Source organism: Arachis stenosperma, chromosome 1, assembly GCF_014773155.1.
Source record: "Arachis stenosperma cultivar V10309 chromosome 1, arast.V10309.gnm1.PFL2, whole genome shotgun sequence".
NCBI lineage: Eukaryota > Viridiplantae > Streptophyta > Magnoliopsida > Fabales > Fabaceae > Arachis > Arachis stenosperma.
The window spans coordinates 31,124,227-31,144,290 of NC_080377.1; the positions used below are offsets into that span (position 1 = coordinate 31,124,227).

The 20,064-nt window shown below is 31.8% G+C and overlaps 1 protein-coding gene across 1 annotated transcript; it reads right to left on the reverse strand.

Moving 5' to 3' along the window:
- Window positions 1–8,640: 8,640 nt before the first annotated feature.
- Window positions 8,641–14,331, reverse strand: LOC130973009 (AP-2 complex subunit mu). Its single transcript, XM_057897375.1, has 13 exons — window positions 14,036–14,331; window positions 13,589–13,766; window positions 12,968–13,058; window positions 12,525–12,619; window positions 11,548–11,637; window positions 11,425–11,473; window positions 11,214–11,352; window positions 10,818–10,934; window positions 10,522–10,612; window positions 10,283–10,425; window positions 9,854–9,968; window positions 9,138–9,182; window positions 8,641–9,050 (listed from the first exon to the last, which is right to left on the reverse strand). Exons 1-13 carry the CDS (start codon window positions 14,116–14,118, stop codon window positions 8,970–8,972), a joined length of 1,317 nt encoding a protein of 438 aa, XP_057753358.1. The 5' UTR covers window positions 14,119–14,331; the 3' UTR covers window positions 8,641–8,969.
- Window positions 14,332–20,064: the final 5,733 nt, after the last annotated feature.

Here is a 20,064-nt window from a genome sequence, read left to right on the forward strand (position 1 = left end):
GTTAGGTGGAAAGTTTATGTTAATTAAGGATTCAAATTTTAGTCCACTTGGCCAAATACAATCCTACCTTGACCCTAACCCCATTACAACCCTTGAAAGACCTCTTGATTTGTGTATTGGTGCATTAAAATTTTGTTGATTGTTAGATGAAGAGCAAGCTATAGAAAGCAAGATTAGTAGAGAATTGAGAGAATTGACCCAAGACACTTGAGAGTTATAATGATATACACTACCAGTAAGGGTTCAGTGCTCAATTCTATGTTCCCTGTTTTTATGAGCTATCTTTTTCTTGCAAGTTATTTGTATTGTATTTTGTGATTTGAATTAGTGAAATCCAGTTCATACTTGTTCTTGAAAGAATTATTTGCTTTTTCACCAAGAAGGTAGAATCATCTTTGCATGTAGTTGCATTCACATTCATAGGTTGCATTGCATGAATCTTGCCTTTCCCTACTCATTTATTTGGTCTCCTTGAGTTTAGCATGAGGACATGCTAATGTTTAAGTGTAGGGAGGTTGATAAACCATTATTTTATGGTTTACAATGTATTTAATTGTGTGGTTTTATCATGATCTTTACCCACTTATTCATGTATTTAGAATGTATTTATATTTCCTTCCTAAAATTATTACATGATTGAAAACATGCTTCTTTGGTCTTAATTTAGCTAATCTTAATTCTCTCTTATTACTATTCAATGCCTTGATCTGTGTGTTAAGTGTTTCAGGCTTCATAGGGCAGGAATGGATTAGAGGATGAAGAAGAAGTGTGCAAAAATGAAAGGAACACAAGGAATCGAGTAGGTGACCAGCGAGAAGTCACGCGGTCGCATAGCTCACGCGACCGCGTGAAATGGAAGAAATCGGAGTGACGCGATCGCGTGCCTACGCGACCGCGCGGATTGGAAGCTGCATATACGACGCGAATTCGTGGACGACGCGGACGCGTGATACGAAAAACGCTGAGTGACGCGGTCGTGTGGACGACGCGAACGCGTGACATGCGCGATCTGCAAAATTACAAGTCGCTGGCAGAGATTCTGGGCCGCATTTCAACCCAGTTTTCAGCCCAGAAACACAGATTAAAGTCAGGGAACTTGCAGAGACTCATCAGGCTTTTCATAATTCACTTTTCATGTTTTAGATGTAGTTTTAGAGAGAGAGGTTCTCTCCTCTCTCTTAGGATTAGGATTTAGGACTTCTCTTAGTTTTAGGAGTGACTCTAAATCCCAAGTTCAATGTTCCCTTAAAGTATTTTCTACTTTTATTTATTTTATTTTATTGCTCCATTTCTTATTTACATCTCAATTGGCTTATGGCTTTCATGTTATGATTTTCTTTGAATTAATATTATTTGAGGTATTTCAGTTATTATTGCTTTCTTTTATTTACATGATTATTGCTTCCCATCTGAAGGCATTTTTATTCCAGTAGCTTCAATTTCCTTTCCTTTTGGTTTTGGTTAAGAAATCAGTAACTCAGGAAGTTATCCAACTCAACAGCATAATTGGTAATTGTTATCTCCTCTAATTAAATTGAACTTCAATAATCCCAATCTTTTCTTAGGAATTAACTCGGATTTTAAGATCAAACTAATTAGTCACTTGACCTTCCTCTGCTTTAAGTAAGGGTTAACTAAGTGAAATTAAGATTCAATTTTTATTATCATTGATAAGGATAATTCGGTCTGGACTTCCAATTTCTTATACCTTGCCAAGAGATTTTATTGTTATTATTTTATTTTATTTTATTTGTCATTCAACATATTCCCTCCTTACCTCCTAAACCCCAAATTACAACTCATAACCAATAATAAGAACATACCTCCCTGCAATTCCTTGAGAAGACGACCCGAGGTTTAAATACTCGGTTAACAATTTTTAAGGGGTTTGTTACTTGTGACAACCAAAACATTTGTACGAAGGGATTTCTGTCGGTTTAGAGACTATATCTACAACGCGACTGTTTTTATGAAATTCTTTACTGGCAAAAATCCCAACGTCATGGATCAAGCAACTTTAGTGGGTGATTAGTTTAGTCAAGCTAACATTGAGTGAATTGTGTGAAGTTGATTAACAGAAAGTAAATGACAAGAAAAATTAAAGTGCAGAAAGTAAAATGGATAGAATCTTAAAGAGCAAGCAATGTAAATTGCAGAAACTTAAATAACAAGAAATATAAATTGCATCAAATGTAAAAGGAATTGGGTGCAGGAAATTTAAATGGAAGCAGTAGATCAAAGCTTAGAACCATAGCAGGGAAATTAAAATTGCATGAAAAGTAAATTCATATCACAGTGGCTCAAATGTAAAGTGTAGAGGAACAAAAGTGCAGGAAAGTAAATTGGGAACAATGAGAACAGAAAGTAATCAATCTAAGAACCAGAATATGAAATCAAATGCAGCAGTAAATAGAAATGCTTGAAGAAGCAACACAGAATGTAATTCCACTCAATTTTGAAGTTTAAAGAGACAAATGAAGATCATCAAGGAATCAATGAGACTAGAGAACAAGTCTAGATCTCAAGCCCTTCCTTGATCAAATCAGAGAACAATTTGCAGAAGAAAAAGAAGATGAAAGCAATAAATGAAAACTCATATTCAATTCTCAATTTTCTGAAATTATGCAGAAGAAGAACAAGAGATTTTAGATCAAGTGAAACAGAATTCCTTCAATTCTTGATCCGAAATTCAAACTCAGAAAAGAAAAACTAAAGAGAGAGCTCTCTACTACTACTCCTAATGCTCCCTAGTGGAGTCAGCCTTCCCTAATGGAGCTCTTCTTTTCTAAAATGACAATGATGCCTTATATAGGCTTTACAAAATGAAAATGAAAATGAAAATGAAATTCTAAACAAATTACAATTAAAATAAATTTCTAAGCTAACTAATCCTTGTGCCTTTGAGTGATGATAATGGGCTTAGCTTTCTTTGGATTTGAGGAAGAGTGGATCTGGATGGCCTTGGTTCAATTGGTGAAAAATTGAATTAAAATGAAATTTTTATTGAATTTTTGGCCCATGGGTGTTGCTCCCAGGGCAATGCTCGGCTCATGGGGAGAGCGCAGCATTAGTGCTTGTTTCCTTGGCCCTTTTGGTGCGTGACAAGGTGAGGAGTGTGGGGGGAAAAGTAGCGCTCAGTTGCCCACAAGAGCGCAGCATCCCCTTTGTCTTTAGTGTGCTTCCAAGTTCGAATCCTAGCATCCCCACTTTTCCCATACTGTATTCCTCATTTTCTCTTGGTGAAGCACGACAATGCTCTCCAAGAGAGCGCTGTGCTCTCCAAGTGAGCGCTACTTTGCTTTGGAGTAAGGCTCCAGCTTCGAACCTTGGTGAACGCATTGGCTGATTTTTTTGCTTGTTTTTGGCCCTTAAAGATGTATTTCACTCGTACCTCAATTTCATGCAAAATATGGATTGCCATATATCGTTGGAAAGATCTGAATGTCACCTTTCTAACACAACTGAAATCACATCAATTGAACGTCTGTAGCTCAAGTTATGGTCCTTTGAAGAAGGCATAGTCATGCTGTGAGCGCCCAAGTTTAACTTAGCGAAAATTTTTGCTTCCAAGCTAAATCTTGTTGCATGATAATGCTCAGCTCTCACCAAGAGCGCAGCACTCCCCCTTGTTTCCTTGATTTGGTCATGGGCCACGCTTTTAAAAGCGTGGCCTAAGGCCCCAAAGTGTGCTCCAACTTCAAAGTGTTCCCCAAAGATCTTTTTTTCTCTTTTTTAACTTATTTTGTGCTTCTTTGCTTCTTTTTCTTCTTATTTTCTACATGATTTATAAAATTAAAAGATCAAAGAAATATACCAATTAAGTACAAAAGCATTCAATATTTAAGCACAAATCATCAATTTCTTGTATGAAAAAGCATAGAAAAATATGACATGATGACATGTCATCAAGTGCCATAACCAAGGAAACAACACATACGAGCCCGAGGTTCAAGTTTATTATGTTCAAGAGGCTGAAGAAGAACAAAACAGATACAACCAAAAATACGAAGAGAACTATAATCTAGGGAGGTATGATAAAGATGCTCAATGGGAGTAATGCTACTAAGGACAGAAGAAGGGAGTCTATTGATAACATGAACAGCAGTAAGAATAGCTTCACCCCAAGTACGCTCAGGACACGAAGAAGAAAGAAGCATTGCACGAACAAAGTCAAGAATGTGATGGTGTTTGCGTTCAGCTCGTCCATTTTGTTGAGACATACCAGGACAAGAAAACTCAGACAAAGTACCATATTCTGCAAGAAAGGTTAAAAGTTTGGAATCATGGTATTCCATAGCATTATTGCGTCGAAAAACCTTAATGACCTTAGAAAATTGATTTTTAACCATAGTGGCAAAGTTAATATAAATCTGAGGTAACTTATGGCGATTAGTCATCAAATAAACCCAAATAAAACGTGAATAATCATCAATGAAAATGACAAAGTATCGAGCTCCTCCCAAAGAAGTAATGGGAGCGGGGCCCCAAACATTAGAGTGAATGAGATCAAAAGGAGAGCAAGCAAGAGAGGAATTATTGTGAAAAGATAAAGCAGGTTGTTTGGCGATTTGACAAGAAATACAATCAAAAGATTCATTAGGAACCTGACCCAAAACACCCTGAGACACAAGAGGACGCAATTTTCCAAAGGAGCTATGTGCAAGACGTTGATGCCATAAGTGAAAGGTAAATGTAAAAGAAGCAGTGCAGAGATTCGGGGAGGAATATGAAGATTCTCGAGTTCAAACAACCTTTCAGTCTTATGTCCAATCCCGATGATTTGTCCCATCCAACCATCCTGTACACGACAACCAGAGATGAAAAAAGTGATATCAAAACTCAGATCAATAAGTTGACCAGCAGAAATAAGATTAAAGTTTAATTTGGAAATATAATAAGTATCAGGAAGATTAGGAGTCGACTGGAGATAGAACTCTTGTGTGTTACTTGCAAGAGGGAACCATTAGCAATATTGACAGAAGGTGCATTTGTAGTGGTAGATAGAGACAAGAAAAGATTACGCAACGAAAATATGTGATTAAAGCAACCTGAATCAAAATACCATTTAGAATTACCTGAAGGAGTTGAACAAGCAGCAGGGGTATTACCAAAAAGGGAGAGAAGATGCTGAAGAAGAGACGTAATATCAGATAGAGAGACAAGAGACGGGTTGAGAGGAGCAGAGGTAGTAGATTCAGTAGTAGCAGCAATACCAGAAGCAGGCACAATCTTAGAGAAGTTGGGACAAGAATGATACTTGAGTTGATCCGGATGTGGTGGGCAAGTAGGACAGGTAGTAATCAAATGTCCCAAAAGCTTGCAATAATGGCAGAATAGCTGTGAACACTGGTAGCTAATATGACTTTCTGGTGGCATGTGCGACATTTAACAGAAGGACAGTCAGAGAAGAGGTGCCTAGAATGGTTACAGTTTTGACAGAATTTAACCTTTCTGTCTATGGCAGCAAAAGCATCTGACTTTTCCATGATAGTAGTCACAGAGATCAAAGAGAGGAGAGAAAACTGCAATTTCGGAGCAGAAAGTGAGAAATCGGAGTGCAGAATCGAAAAGAGCTCACCAAAAATCTTTAAGGAGGGTCCTACTTGTCTGTCACGTCAGCAGATAGATGACACGTGGCATCGTCTGAGTGGAGTGAGAAGCCACATCAGCTTGAGCATAGGTCAACCAGCAGATCAGGCCAGGTCGCGCGCGGGTTACTGCTAAGCTTGGCATCGCGACACATGGAGGCTTCTAGACTGTTCGATCGACACCAAAATCCAACGGATCCTAAAGCGTTTGGAGATGAAACAACGGAGGCAGGCAGCGAGGTTGCGGCGGCGCGTGAGGGCGCATCCAGTGACGAACCAAAGCGTCAGAAAAAAATCGAAAAACGAGAGCAAAGAAGTTCTGTTGGAAGAGAAGAATAAGAGGACTATAAACGAATTTTTATGAAAAAGAGGACCTAAGCTCTTGATACCATGTTAGAAATAAGAAAGAAATCTGAAGAAAGTGTTTTGTGTATTATTCGGGTTGTGAAAAAGTACAATGTACAAGGGATATATATAGGTGCTAGAAGAATCAAAGTAATAAAAGTATACAATTCTATAATTAATATACAAATATGCTATATAAATATAAATGACATTAATTGATCTAAATTAATTCTAATTTATTTCCTAATATTAATAACACATATTTAATGTTAGATATTTTTATCGCGTTTTTAAATTATTTGAGAATATTGTTATCGATAATAAAATTTAAATGTATAATTCTCAATGACAAATTTATTCAGATACATTTTTCGTGATTTACCCTTTTTCTAAATAGTATATAGTACAGCACAAGCTCGGCCATCATTAGTGTGTTGGTGATGTATTTCTCTTGCATGAATCGGACTTTAATATTGTCTTAGGGTAGGGGTTTCGGGATTAGCCCAAGACCCCAAAACAAATGTCAAATAACAGTGACAACGTTAAAGTAAAATCTAGGCATCTAGCGTTTTAGTATTATACAACATTTTATTAATACTTCAAGAAATTACCAACTTATCAATGAGAAATAGAAGACATCAAATAAATATGTTAATTCATAAATTGGCTCCGGATCCAATTTATTTTTTTGAACCAAATATTAACAAATTTTTTTAATTTTAAATTTTAAATTTTTTATTCTAAATTTTAATTTTAAATTTTAAATTCTTAAAAAATAAAGATTAAAGAAATACTTTTATAATAAAAAATTAATATTATTAACTACTTAAAAATCAATTCTTTATACTTTTTCACTAATAACAAATTCCGTTAGTATCTGTTTGTTGAACTTTCCAAGTATTTCCACCCACTGTCGCAATTTTCAATTGTAGTGTTAATAATTACATTCGTTCTTTAAATATTATTTATTTTTTAAATTAATTCTCAAATAATTTTTTTTAGTCATATTAATTTTTAAAAGATAAAATATAAGTTAAATTGGTCTTTCTATTAATTAGATGAGGACGTGTCATATTAAATGCCACGTGATATGATGAAGTTGTAAATTAATACACATGTCACAAAATGATTAGTTGACGTGTCAGATCCGTGACTCCTAGCACGACACGTATCACTTGACATATAAAAAAGTTATTTATAATCAGAATAGTCCTTAAAAATCCAAATGTAAGTTATTTTCATCTCTAAAATTTTAAAAATGAATCAAATTAGTCCTTATATTTGAAATATTTTTTAATAGTACTAATTTTAATATTATTTTTTAGACCTTAATAAACAAAATTCTCTTTACATAAAATAATAAAAATACTTAAATTATTATAAAATTATTTTGTCATTTGTATTTTAAAATTTAATTTTAATTTTTTATAGTAAAATTTTTTTATTTAAACGAGTTTATCAAATTATTGTTATTATATATTTAAAAATTTAATATTTTAAGTCTCACTAAATAATATAGTAGTTATTTTAAAATTTATATCTTTTAAAATTTTTTAAAATTATAATATTTATTATTATTTAATTTATATGGTAGAACTTAATAATTGAAAAACCGATTTGTGAGATCATTTGTTGAATCTTAATATTTTAATATAGTTTTTCTAAAATAACTACTATATTTATTTAGTGAGATATAAAAGATTAAAACATTTAAAATAACTACTATCTTTATTTAGTAAAATCCAAAATATTAAAACTAGTTATTTTAAATACTTTAATCTTTTAGATCTCAAATATATTAGTTATTTTGAAAAAAACTATATTAAAATATTAAGATTCAACAAATAATTTCACAAATCAATTTTTTACTTATTGAGTTCTACCATATAAATTAAACAATAATAAAAATTATAATTTCAAAATATTTAAAAGATTTAAATTTTAAAATAACTAATATATTATTTAGTGAGATTTAAAATATTAAATTTTTTAATATATAATCAACAATAATTTGATATACTCATTTAAATAAAAAAATTTACTATAAAAATTATAATTTCAAAATATAAAATTTTAAAATACAAATGACAATAATTTTATAATAATTTAATTATTTTTATCATTTTATGTAAAAAAGATTTTTATTAAGATTTAAAAAATAATATTAAAATTAGTACTATCAAAAAATATTTCAATTATGAAAGAAAAATAAAAAAAATTTATATAAAGACTAATTTGATTAATTTTAAAATTTAGAGATAAAAATGACTTATCTGGACTTTAAGAAACTATTTTTATTATAAATAACTTTTTTATATGCCAAGTAACACCTGGCATGCTAGGTGTTACAGATTTGACACGTCAACCAATCATCTTGTGACATGTGGCATCAACCTACCATGTCATCATCTAACAGAAAGACGAATTCGACTTACTTTTTATCTTTTGAGGATTAACATGACTAAAAAAATTATTTAATAACTACTTTAAAAAATGAGTGATATTTCAGAAACGAATTTGACTATTAACTCATACAATAAATTGCTATAATTTAAAAGTTTAAGAAGTCTCAAGCATTGCTGCTGTCAACAATATCAAACGAATTTGGGTAGATTGTGATTCTATCTTGTGTAAAACTCAAGTCATAATTGCAATTATCTTTAAGAGAATCCGTCACCTTCGGGCCTTCCATCAGGGCAAGAAGTAATTCAAAGAATCGGCACTCAATAACATTAAAATACATTATCACTACAACAATTCAAGTCTATAACGGATCAGAACCCAGGGCAAAATACAGTGTATACATGCGAGAACGAATCAATTTAAGGTCCCAATAACAAGCTGGTCTTTGCAACTAAATTGTTGAAACTCATACTTAACACGCAAAGATTCATATTGACAGGGGAGAGCACACTATACGATGAGAACGGCGTGAACCTTCAATCTTTTTCATAAAGAACTCCCTATGCAATAACAATTGGATAACAAGCTTGATGGGATTGCATTATTCTCCATCTAGCAATCCCAGTGTATCATCTAGCACCTAATCTCGTATGATCCTGCTTTTGTAATATAACGAACCCACTCAACAGTATTGTAACCACTCTTCTCCCACACCTACAGTGAGTATATAAAATTAGATACCAGACCTAGTTATCAGCATTTGCATGCAAAAAAATGGTTAGGAAGTTAGGTTTCTGATACCTTCAGAAAACGAACTCGTAAACCAGATGCTGTGAACATTGGAACCTGCACCAAAATATATAGAATAAGTGTCACCCGAAAACTTGAAGGGGCACATTGAGATCAACATTTGTCAATTGTCAGGATCAAAAACATATTGAGGCCTATCCGAATATGCTTTACCAAAAAGAAAGGACAGACAATAAATCACCACTTGATCATCTGCTTTTAAATCAGCAGCATAGTTGGACAAGCAGTGGAAGGAGGGGAAATCTTTTATCAAATGTCTAATAGCGCAGTGTCTCTTACAAGATAAAAGGTTAAAAAACGCATTCCCTCAACTCAGAATAGGCGACTTACACGTATCAGCTTCAACATAAAGGGTTAGGGTGGATCAAAATCACAGGAGGTGTCAAAGTGCCAAAAAGCAAAAGATAAAACCAAATAATAGTAAAACAACCATTGATGATTGACCTTAGGTTGAATGGGCTTCAGACCAAAAGTAATTTTAGTACCAATTCCTACAATCAACTACTTATTATTCCAAGTAACAATCTAAAGTATAGTAAGCATTTATTGCAACGTTGAAGCTTTCAACATCAACAATGTATGACTTTAGCAAGGATAGTAAGCTCATAGCACATTGGGAGTGAGTTGTAAGATCCCAGTAAGAATGTTCAGGCAATCAGGAACAGCGAACCCATTCATGAAATTAGTAAAAGTAACCAACAACACACCTGAAACTCCATCTGAATTGGTGGCCTAGTCCAAGATTTCTTTTCTGTCATTGTGGAAATAAGTTCAACTTCGGCACTCAAGGTTGCCTCAGTTTGCCCTGGAAACTTCCTAATCCTGTGCAGCAAGAGCAGCAATGGATATTAGAACAGCAAGTATAATATAAGGAAAAATGCTATATCACTGATGGAGAAGTTGGATGCAGAAAATGCTGGGTGTGGCATCACTAAGCAAAATCCACAATGGCTCTCGATCTTAAAACAAAACAACATACTCAATGATACCCCCAACAACAATACTTTTGCATATGCAATACAACAACAACAACAACAAAACCTTGTCCCACTAGGTGGGGTCGGCTACATGAATCAAACAACGCCATTGAGCTCTATCATGTATCAATAACAATTGGAATGAAGTGAGACACTTACTTCCAAACCAAAGAATCAATAGATGCATTGTATTTGGCACGGCCAGATGTTACTGTGAAACTTGTCTTTGCAGTTTGTTTTGGCACGGGAATTTTTACTACAACCCCAAGTGCAAACAACTTTTCAATAAAAGTACTCTTTACCTGAAAATATGAACCCAAGAAAGAAATTTCACAAAAAAAAAAATGCTGGATGGCTGATCTTCAAAAGATAAGGTATTCAAATGTATACTTTCAAACCTTAACATTCACTTCCATCCTTGTTCGACCAAGTTCCTTGATGGTTGGCAGTACTTTAAAGGGAAGATTGACTCCCTCAGTGATACGATACCTACCCCGATAAAATTGTATTAGACATAACAAAGGGTGAATCTTCTGCCACATGGCCACATGAATTCACATAAAAGATGAGATAAACATGGATTCAAAGGAACCTTCAAACCCCCACCGCACCCACTGAATATAACATGAAGTGGCTTGTTTGCTGTTTATTTATGAAACTAGATGGCAAGAGATAGGATAAGACAAGAGCTTACTTCATTAGTTCAAATTCACCATCAGGTGGCACAAAACTAACAGTCTTCTCCGAGTTGAACCTTGTCAAATTTACACACTGGTGGAAGGTGACATCATCAAGCTCAATAGTTTTACCACTGCAAATATTACAAAAGAAAAATAATAAAACAAAAGGATAATTAGCCAATGCATTGTAACATATTTGAGCATATGAAAAGAGTGCTAAACGTGGAAAAACAAGAAAACATGAAAATCTGTAATATATTTATATTATCAATTCCAATGTAAAATAGGAGAAATACAGACATCTATTTTTTAGAAACAAAAAAAATCAACTAGTTAAAACATATATTTAAAAAAAAATTGAAGAGCCAAAAAAAAAAAAGAGAAAGGAACCAGCAGCAACTGAAAGCTACCTTTTAGTGGGGCGGGATTTAAGTTGTGACTCTTTCTCAAGACCAATCTTATCATTCAAACCCAACTTTAAATCAGGCATTCCAGAAAGAAAGCATTTCATGAGAATCTTCCCCGTGACATCACAACGCAGAACACTACCTAAATTCACAAACTAGTTAGCAGACTGTCCACCAAATGTCTACATGAAGACAAGCTACATTTATAAGCCACCTTTTGAAGACATAAGAAGATTTACACTTTCCACAATATCTAGAAAGACCTGCAATGAGCCAATGTTAATAATAGTGTAGCAATAATTCTACAAGCATGGATGAAGAATAGTATAAAACTTACCTCATTCTTTTTGTAGACAAGACCTTCTCTCCGCCAACCAACAGCCCCAGTAACTTGTAAAGTAGCATTTGGAACAGGTTTATCTGCGGGCTTTTTTGTCCCAATGCACAAACAGCACAGAATAAGGTAGAGGATTTAGTGAAATATTCCACAGCGTAAACATATAAAGGCATGTAAAACTGTAAAAGATGAATTTAAACATAGCAATTCAAGAAGTTCACTGACGTAAAATTCATGCACAAAAACAGAGGTAATAACATTCGCATAATAGCAATTCAAGAAGTCAAAAGACGACTTTACTCGAGATGTTTTCCTTATTATCAAAGCTGTATTTATTTACCCAAAACCAAGCAGTTACATGACAATGACAATCATGTCAGCAGGCAACATGCATTCCACAAAGGTGTACAATACAGCTGACTGAAATGTTTCTCTTATGGTGACACAACACATATCAGAGACAATATGGTGACATGATGTTTCTTGCAATTATTAAACTAGCAGACCACCAATCATAGATTGATTAGTTCAGTGTAGCAATGGTAAAGGCATGATAGAGCAATCTCAATGGGGAATTTATAGTTTTAACATCCAGAGATAAAGAGAGTAGCAAAGCAACTCTGGAATGAACTAGATAAACCAACAGAGAATGCCAAATAAAAGAAAAGGGGGAAGGCGGGAAGCATATGTTTCTGGAATGGAATTCTTTACAAGGCTTAGGATATAACTTTGAAGTTTTACTGATGTCAGCCTTCATTTTGTAAATTGCACACAACAGAATTTAAGAATATGGGCATATTGAGTAAATAGCTGGCATATTATTTGATTTGATATTTACTACTACATATATTCATGCAAACTGTATGTTGTTCCTTAATACTTCTTAATTTTCCTTCCAATACGCCCACATTGTTTCCCATCATGTCCCTATACGTCTCCATGATTCACAGTAGCTATAATAACATTTCTAGACTAACCTTGGACGAAAACGGGGATCGCACTCCTTCCTGAGTGATATAAAGTTTTAAGATCTCTGCTGAAAGATTTTGTGGGTAACCGAAGTCCATAATTTCTGCTCAAAAGAAGTAGATGGTAATCATTCACCGATTCAAATGAAAGAAATTTCTCTATCACAAAATTTGATTTGGCAAAACATATTTCTTTAAACTTTAAATAATGCTTTTACTTCACAACCAGTGAGACATCTAAACATCAAGGAACAGATTGGATCCCTCCCTTTACTTGAATTCAAATCATAAAGAACTATGAATATAGCTACAACATAATCTTCTAAATTCCTATAGCTTTTAAACTTACTGTAAACTGAAACCCTTTCATTTACTTTCGATAATAAAACAGAGTAGATAGCATTAAAGTATGAAGAGATGAAATTAGGTTCATTTCTATGTAAGTTGCATACCATCTAGAAGCTCATAAATGAGTACAAAATTATTGCGAATAGCATCCTCATCAAAAGCACCACCAAAGTATGATTTGAACAGTGCAACAGCCTGCAAGGAAAAGAAGTACACGTCTTAACCATCATAGCAACTAAACTTTGTTTATCAGAACAGACAGGCAACAGTAAACAAGACCTTGCTCTTAATGGAATTGATGAAATTTTTTAGCTAAATTTAATAACTTTTTTAATCAGGAGGAATATGAAATCCTCAAAATTTTCAGTTGATTTGATTAAATATTAAACTAAACTCTAAATTAGAATTAAATGAAAGGGGGGAAATTTAGTATGCTTCAGAGTTGATACAGCTCCAACTCTTAATTCTTGCTACACAACGGTCTGAGACACAGCTTTGATAACTCAGATGATACCCCCCTCTAGTAAACTTTATAATTTAACAGCAAACAATCATTTTCGGTTTTCACTACCGACACCTAATTTCTACAACACTATATTACAAGCTAGAAAGTCATCATTATTGAACAACAGTATCAGCAAAGTCTCCACAGCAAGTAACAAAGCGCCCACATAAATATCACAATAAAATGGGGAAAGACAAAGTCTCATGAAGAGTTTGGCAACCTCAACGACGAACTTGAAAGCGCAAGCAACATTAGCATTGGTGCTGACTACAATGACAATATAGACATTGCTGATCCTCATGTAAAAGAAGGAGCAACCACCAATCTGCCTCACAGGACAAGTACCGAGCTCCTTCGTTTGCATAATATGGGTCCGGAAGGCATCCACCATGTTTCCCCTGCAAGAAAATAATCAAGAATCAGCACACAAAGTAGTCCTATTTACAAAGAAACTGAACTCCTTAAAACACAGAACAACGATCTACCAATTAACCATGAAAATACGAGTATTTCTAAGAGGTTAAAGAGAAAATCCTCACAATTACTAACCCTAACCGAATCACTGAGTTTGAATCGTAAAACACGTTTATTTGTTATCCTGTTGAAGACCTATATACACCATCTAAGACCAGTGAAGCACGAGAGAGAGAGAGAGAGAGTGCGTTACCCGACATCGTCGCGGTAGAGGCGATTAATGAGAACGTCACCACGGAGGTTGAGAAAGTAGACGGCGGAAGCAGCCACCGGCATCTGGGATCGACGGAGATCTCAATTGGAAACGGGTGATTCCGCCGCAGATCTGCGGTTACCAGAAGGAGCAGCAACCACCTGAATGCTCGTTACTGATTAAATTTGGGTTGGGTTCCGAGGGAGACAGTAGTAGTAGAAGAAGAAGAAGAAGAAAAGAAAGGGGGAGGGCATGAGAGAATTGACAATACAGAATTTGAGTAGAAAAGAATGCGGAAATGAATTTTGAATTTTTAATTATATAATTTTTCTGAAAAAATTTCGTCAGAATTTCTATTATATGTACTAGTGTTAAACCGGGCCACGGCCTTATATTTAAATTTGACATATTAAGTTAAAAATAATATTTTATAATTATAAATTTTTGATTTAGTATAACATGATCATTGTTTTTATTTTTAACAATTTTCTATTTGCACAAGAGCCAATCATGATAGATTGGATCTTGAACATATTATTATCTCAATAATTTTCCATTTGCACTAGAACCAATCAATCATGTATATAATTTTTCAATGCACATTTATGTTTATCAAAATTCTGTTGACTTTAAACACCTTAGTTTTTGAGCACACGTTCTTGACCTTTTGCAAGATACGCCTAGTGTACAATAAATATCACATTTTCTCAAAATATGAAATCTCCCACTACAATAGTGTATAATTTTATTTTAAGGACAATCCTTATTGAATATGATTATAAAAAAAATCTAAGTAACCATTAGATCTAATAAAAGTAATTGTACTCCCACTCTTTTTTCAAGATGGAATCTCTTCTCTAAAAAAGAGTTTAACCTCTTATCACAGACACTTTGTCATAAGAATAGTAATAAAAATAATCTCATTATGTATTCACAGTAGCATTACAACGACTCTTGCCTTCAAAGTCAACTTGTGATTGGATAGTCCCAATGTCATTTAGGAACTCTGGTGTGAATCACTCTTGTTGTACATCTTCATTCTCATAAGCTTGACATGTTGTGTCAGAACTCAAATACTTCTTTTTCTTCTCTGGAAAGATTGTCAAGACAAAATTATTTACCTTCTCAACACTCTCAAGCGTGGGTACAAGAAATACCTATAATCTGACATGTTTTGCAACAAATTTGGAGATGCAAAAAATACCAAATGAGAGAGAGGGTCATTAGTAGTTGTAATCAATAGATCATCTGAAATTTCAATTTCTGATTCACCACCAACAACAGAACCAATATTTCCATTTCAACATCAAGTATCCAATTAACAAATCTCTTCATTCACCTTCATATTGAGCTAAAGAAGATATTAGAAGTTTCATGATTAAGAATATAGGAATTAGTATTAGAATTTCAAATTTTAAATTTTTATATAGAGTTTTCTAATTAGCTAGTGCAAATTTTAAATTTTTAAATAAAATTTTCTAATTAAAAGTTTGTTGTTTTTTAGGAATATAGGAATTTGTTAATTTAAAAATAATTTTTATTAGTTTCGTCATAAATAGTATCAATCCTATTATTTGTCGATAAAAATAAATAAAATTAAATACAATCTAAAAATCAATAACCTTATAAATTACGTAAATTTAGAAAAAGTATTTAAAAAGTATTTAAAAAGAGAGAAAAAATGAAAGTACTTCTATTGTGGAGAAACAATCTAAAAGATAACAATGTAAATTGAGTAAAGAGAAATTTTATAAATGTGACAAGTAAAAAAATTTAAATTTAAAAATCGAAACTGTTAATAAGTCACTTAATTATGAATTAGTATTAGAATTTTAAATTTCAAAATTTTAAATAGAATTTCTTAATTAGCTAGTACAAATTTTAAATTTTTAAATAGAATTTTCTAAATTAATTCAATTTTGACGAAACAACTTTAGAAATAGAATTCAATATAGAAAAATGTCAAATTAAAATTTTCTTTTAAATAGTATAAACAACTTCATATTTTAATAAGATTAATAATTCTATTTACTTTAATATAATCTTTTGTAATTAGCATAGTAGCTTATAAATTATATAAAATTTTAAAAAATATTCTCAAACCCAATTGCTTACTTAAAAATTCAAAAAAAAAATATTTGAATTTAAATTTGAATTTTTAAACATAATACTTTAATTAAAAATTATAATTATATTTTTTTAAAAAATAAGTACACATTAAAAATTAATAACTAACTTAATTGTATCAACAATAATTCATATGAAAAATTTATAACTTTATGACATTAAATATTAAATTAGAAATTAACAGAATATCAATGGTGTAAATCGAATTAAAAATAAAACCACAAGTAATAACCGAATAACTTCAATTTATATTTAAAAAATTCTAAATTCTAAACATAAAAATCGAAAAGAATTAAAAGAAAAATAACTACTTAAGAAAAGACAATATTTCCACCAAAACAAATATATGCTTGGCATTATTCCATTAAATAGACTCTAAAAGGGATTCCAAAATATTTACATCAAAATTCTCAAGTTTCATTTTCAATCTTGATCTTCTTGCAAGTTGAGGTATCTCCTTGCACCTTCCAATCTTCCGACTCTGAGGATAGTCGCTTGGTTGGTGTATAGCGTTTTCCAACACTTTGGATTCATCATAAACGTATGTGAGCCTGATTCTTGGAGAAGAATTTTATGGCATGCAAAGAGTTGCAAGAGGTTTCTCAATTTAGATCAGATGTCCATTGGTCAAGGAGTTGACAACAAAGGTTGGTCGGTGTGGATACGCATAGAGTCTTCGTACAATCGAAGAAGAAAGTTTTTACTAAAGCGTCTAAAGGTATTTAGATCTGATCTACTATCTACTATAAATTACATTATTGGAATAAAATTTAAGCACAAAATAGATCTTAAGGATTACTTTCTTTTCTTCCGCTGCGTGTTGTGAACACATGGTAATCCTTCAGTGGTATCAGAGCTTTGGCTTTTTGTGTTTAAATTTTTATTCCTATTTTCTTAAAGTTTGTGAATTAATAGGATTAATTCAAATTCTTTTTAAGCATGTGATGTATTTATTTCTATTGAGATGGTTTTCTAATAAATTAATAGTTAATTTATTTTAGTTATTTAATTGTGATTAAATTATCATTCTTTTAATATAAAAATTATATTTATAATAAAATATTTTGTTTGATTTTATTTATATATTAAATTTTATTGTGATTTTGATCACAATAAAAAGAATAAGATGTAAAATATCTTTTGTTTGTTTCTTATATATATATAAGTGTATATATAAAGGTCAAATTTGATTTGATAATTTTTTAAGACTAAACGTTAGTACATAAAAAATCAAATTTTGATTTGATTGATGTGTTTTGAACACTATAATTTTAGAAATAAGTTTTTCTAATGTTCTTGATTATAAAGAGCAGCTGACAACCAGGAATTTTATTTTCAAGATAATAATCAGTATATACATTTGATGTATTAGAGATTGAATTTTATATTTTGCCTAGACAACCTGGGAGTATAAAATTTAATCTATAAGTACTGATAAAAAATTCTCTAACAATACAGATAAATCCTAAAAGTTAGGAGATTGCCAAACAAATAAATTTATCTCTTGTTTACAAGGAGTAACCTGACAACCAGGAGACTTGTACTCAAAGATAAAATTTATTTATGCATATGATGATGTATAAGGAGAATTAATTTTATACCTGAACCTAGACAACCTAGGGGTATAAAATATAATTCAGTTAAATAATTGTCTGACAACCAGATAATTATTTGGGATTATAATTGTATGAAATACAATTTAATCATGTTTATTTGGAATAGGGATGAGTAATAACTTGACAACCAAGATACTCATTCATGATTCTAAATAATTTTGTCAGAAATATAGATTTTTTGATTTACTTTCATATTTTAAATTTTTAAATAAGCCCATTTTTGTGTGGCATACTTGAAAGTAATATATTGACATTTGGAAATTGTTCTCATGTATGAAAGGGTTATAATGGAGATGATAATTCTATTAAAATAATATCATCCAATAAAATTGTTTTTGAAATGGTCATAACTTTTGAAATATTTGTAATATTATTTTACTTGGGTTGTTTGGACAGCTATAAGTTTTAATTTCAAAGGCATCTCCCCACTATTTATTGTTGAACATTTTGAGAAGATGTGGTACCCAAAGTAAGGTAGTATGATTATCAAAAATTTTGTTTAAACTAGTGGGGGAGTATTGGGTAATATATTTTGAATTAAATAACTTTAGATGTTGAAATGCCATTAGTCAAATGGCTTTTGTGAGAATTATTCTTGTAAGCATTTTTTGAGATTTATTTTATTACAAATAATTTATAATTGGCCTTAATATGATTAAGGTTTGTGATCTTTTTGGAAAAACTCAATATAAGTATTGAGGATGCGAATCAAAATTGCTCTTAAGGGTTGGTTTGACCAATAATAAAAATATTGAGTATTTTTATTATAAGAGTTTAAAGTAAAATCTCTAATATCTAACTGATATTCTATTAAATAGAGAATGTGATTCTCTCCATGAATAAATACTAGTACTCTATGTACTCCATCATGTTTAAGAAATATGAAATTTGATTTAGTTGAATATCACCGTTTGTTAAATATTTAGACTACATTTTAGAAATGTTGCTAAATTAACAAATTTCTCACTAAATCGGTTTTTTACTTATATGAGATATGGAAAGGACATAAGCCGAAACTCAAGAACATTAGAGTTTGGAGATGTCTTATATATATATTAAGAGATTGCACAACAATAGAATTGATATTAGGTCCAATAAAAGAGATTTATTAGTTACCCTAAAAAAATTAATGAGATTATTTTTATCACTCGTCTTATGACAAAGTGTCTGTGATAAGAGGTTAAACTCTTTTTAGAAAAGGGAATCCATCTTAAAGAAAGAGTGGGAGTATAATTACTTTTATTAGAATTGTATACCACTCAATAGAGGATATACTTTCTCCTGAAAGTATAAAAGGTTTGATCGTCAAACTAACTTTTCAAAAAAATAGCCTATTTGTATCATGATACAATTCTATAAAGATAGATCTAATGATTACTTAAATTTTTTATAATCATGTTCAATAAAGATTGTCCTTAAAATAAAATTATGCACTATTGTAGTGGGCGATTTCATGTTTTGAGAAAACGTGATATTTATTATACACTAGGTGTATTTTACAAAATGTGAAGCAAACATGCTCGAGAGCAAAGGTGTTTAAGGTCAAAAGAGTTTTGACAAATACAAATGTGCATTGAAAAATTATATACATGATTGATTGGTTCGAGTACAAGTGGGAGATTATTGAGATAATAGTATGCCCAAGATCCAATCTATCATGATTGGCTCTCGTGCAAGTGGGAGATTGTTGGGAATAAGGAGTATGACCACAATCCAATTAATCTTGTGTCAAATAATTTGTTATTGTTATTATATTAAAATGTTAATATAATAAGGTCCTTGATTAAATTTAGAGATTTATCATTGTGATAGTGATCATAATATTGAGAGATAATTCTTTTATAATTTAATCTAAATTGTTCTTGGTCATAGGATTATTAAAAAGGACATTAATAATCTGGAAAGATCAATATATATATAATGGTCTTCATTGGATAAAGATTAATAGATCTCATTTATTATATATTAATATAGTGCATATAGAGATATGACCATTGAACTGACTCACATTAAGAATTCCTAATGGTTATAGTTACAGCATATTTGTCAATAGGATATTCTCAAGATGAACATAGTAATAGAGTTTCCTTTGACCTGCTGATGAGCGGATAATTTATACGCTTTTTGGCATTATTTTTAGGTAGTTTTTAGTAAGTTCAAGCTACTTTTAGGGATGTTTTCTTTAGTTTTTATGTTAAATTCACATTTCTGGACTTTACTATGAGTTTGTGTGTTTTTCTGTGATTTCAGGTAAATTCTGACTGAAATTGAGGGATTTGAGCAAAA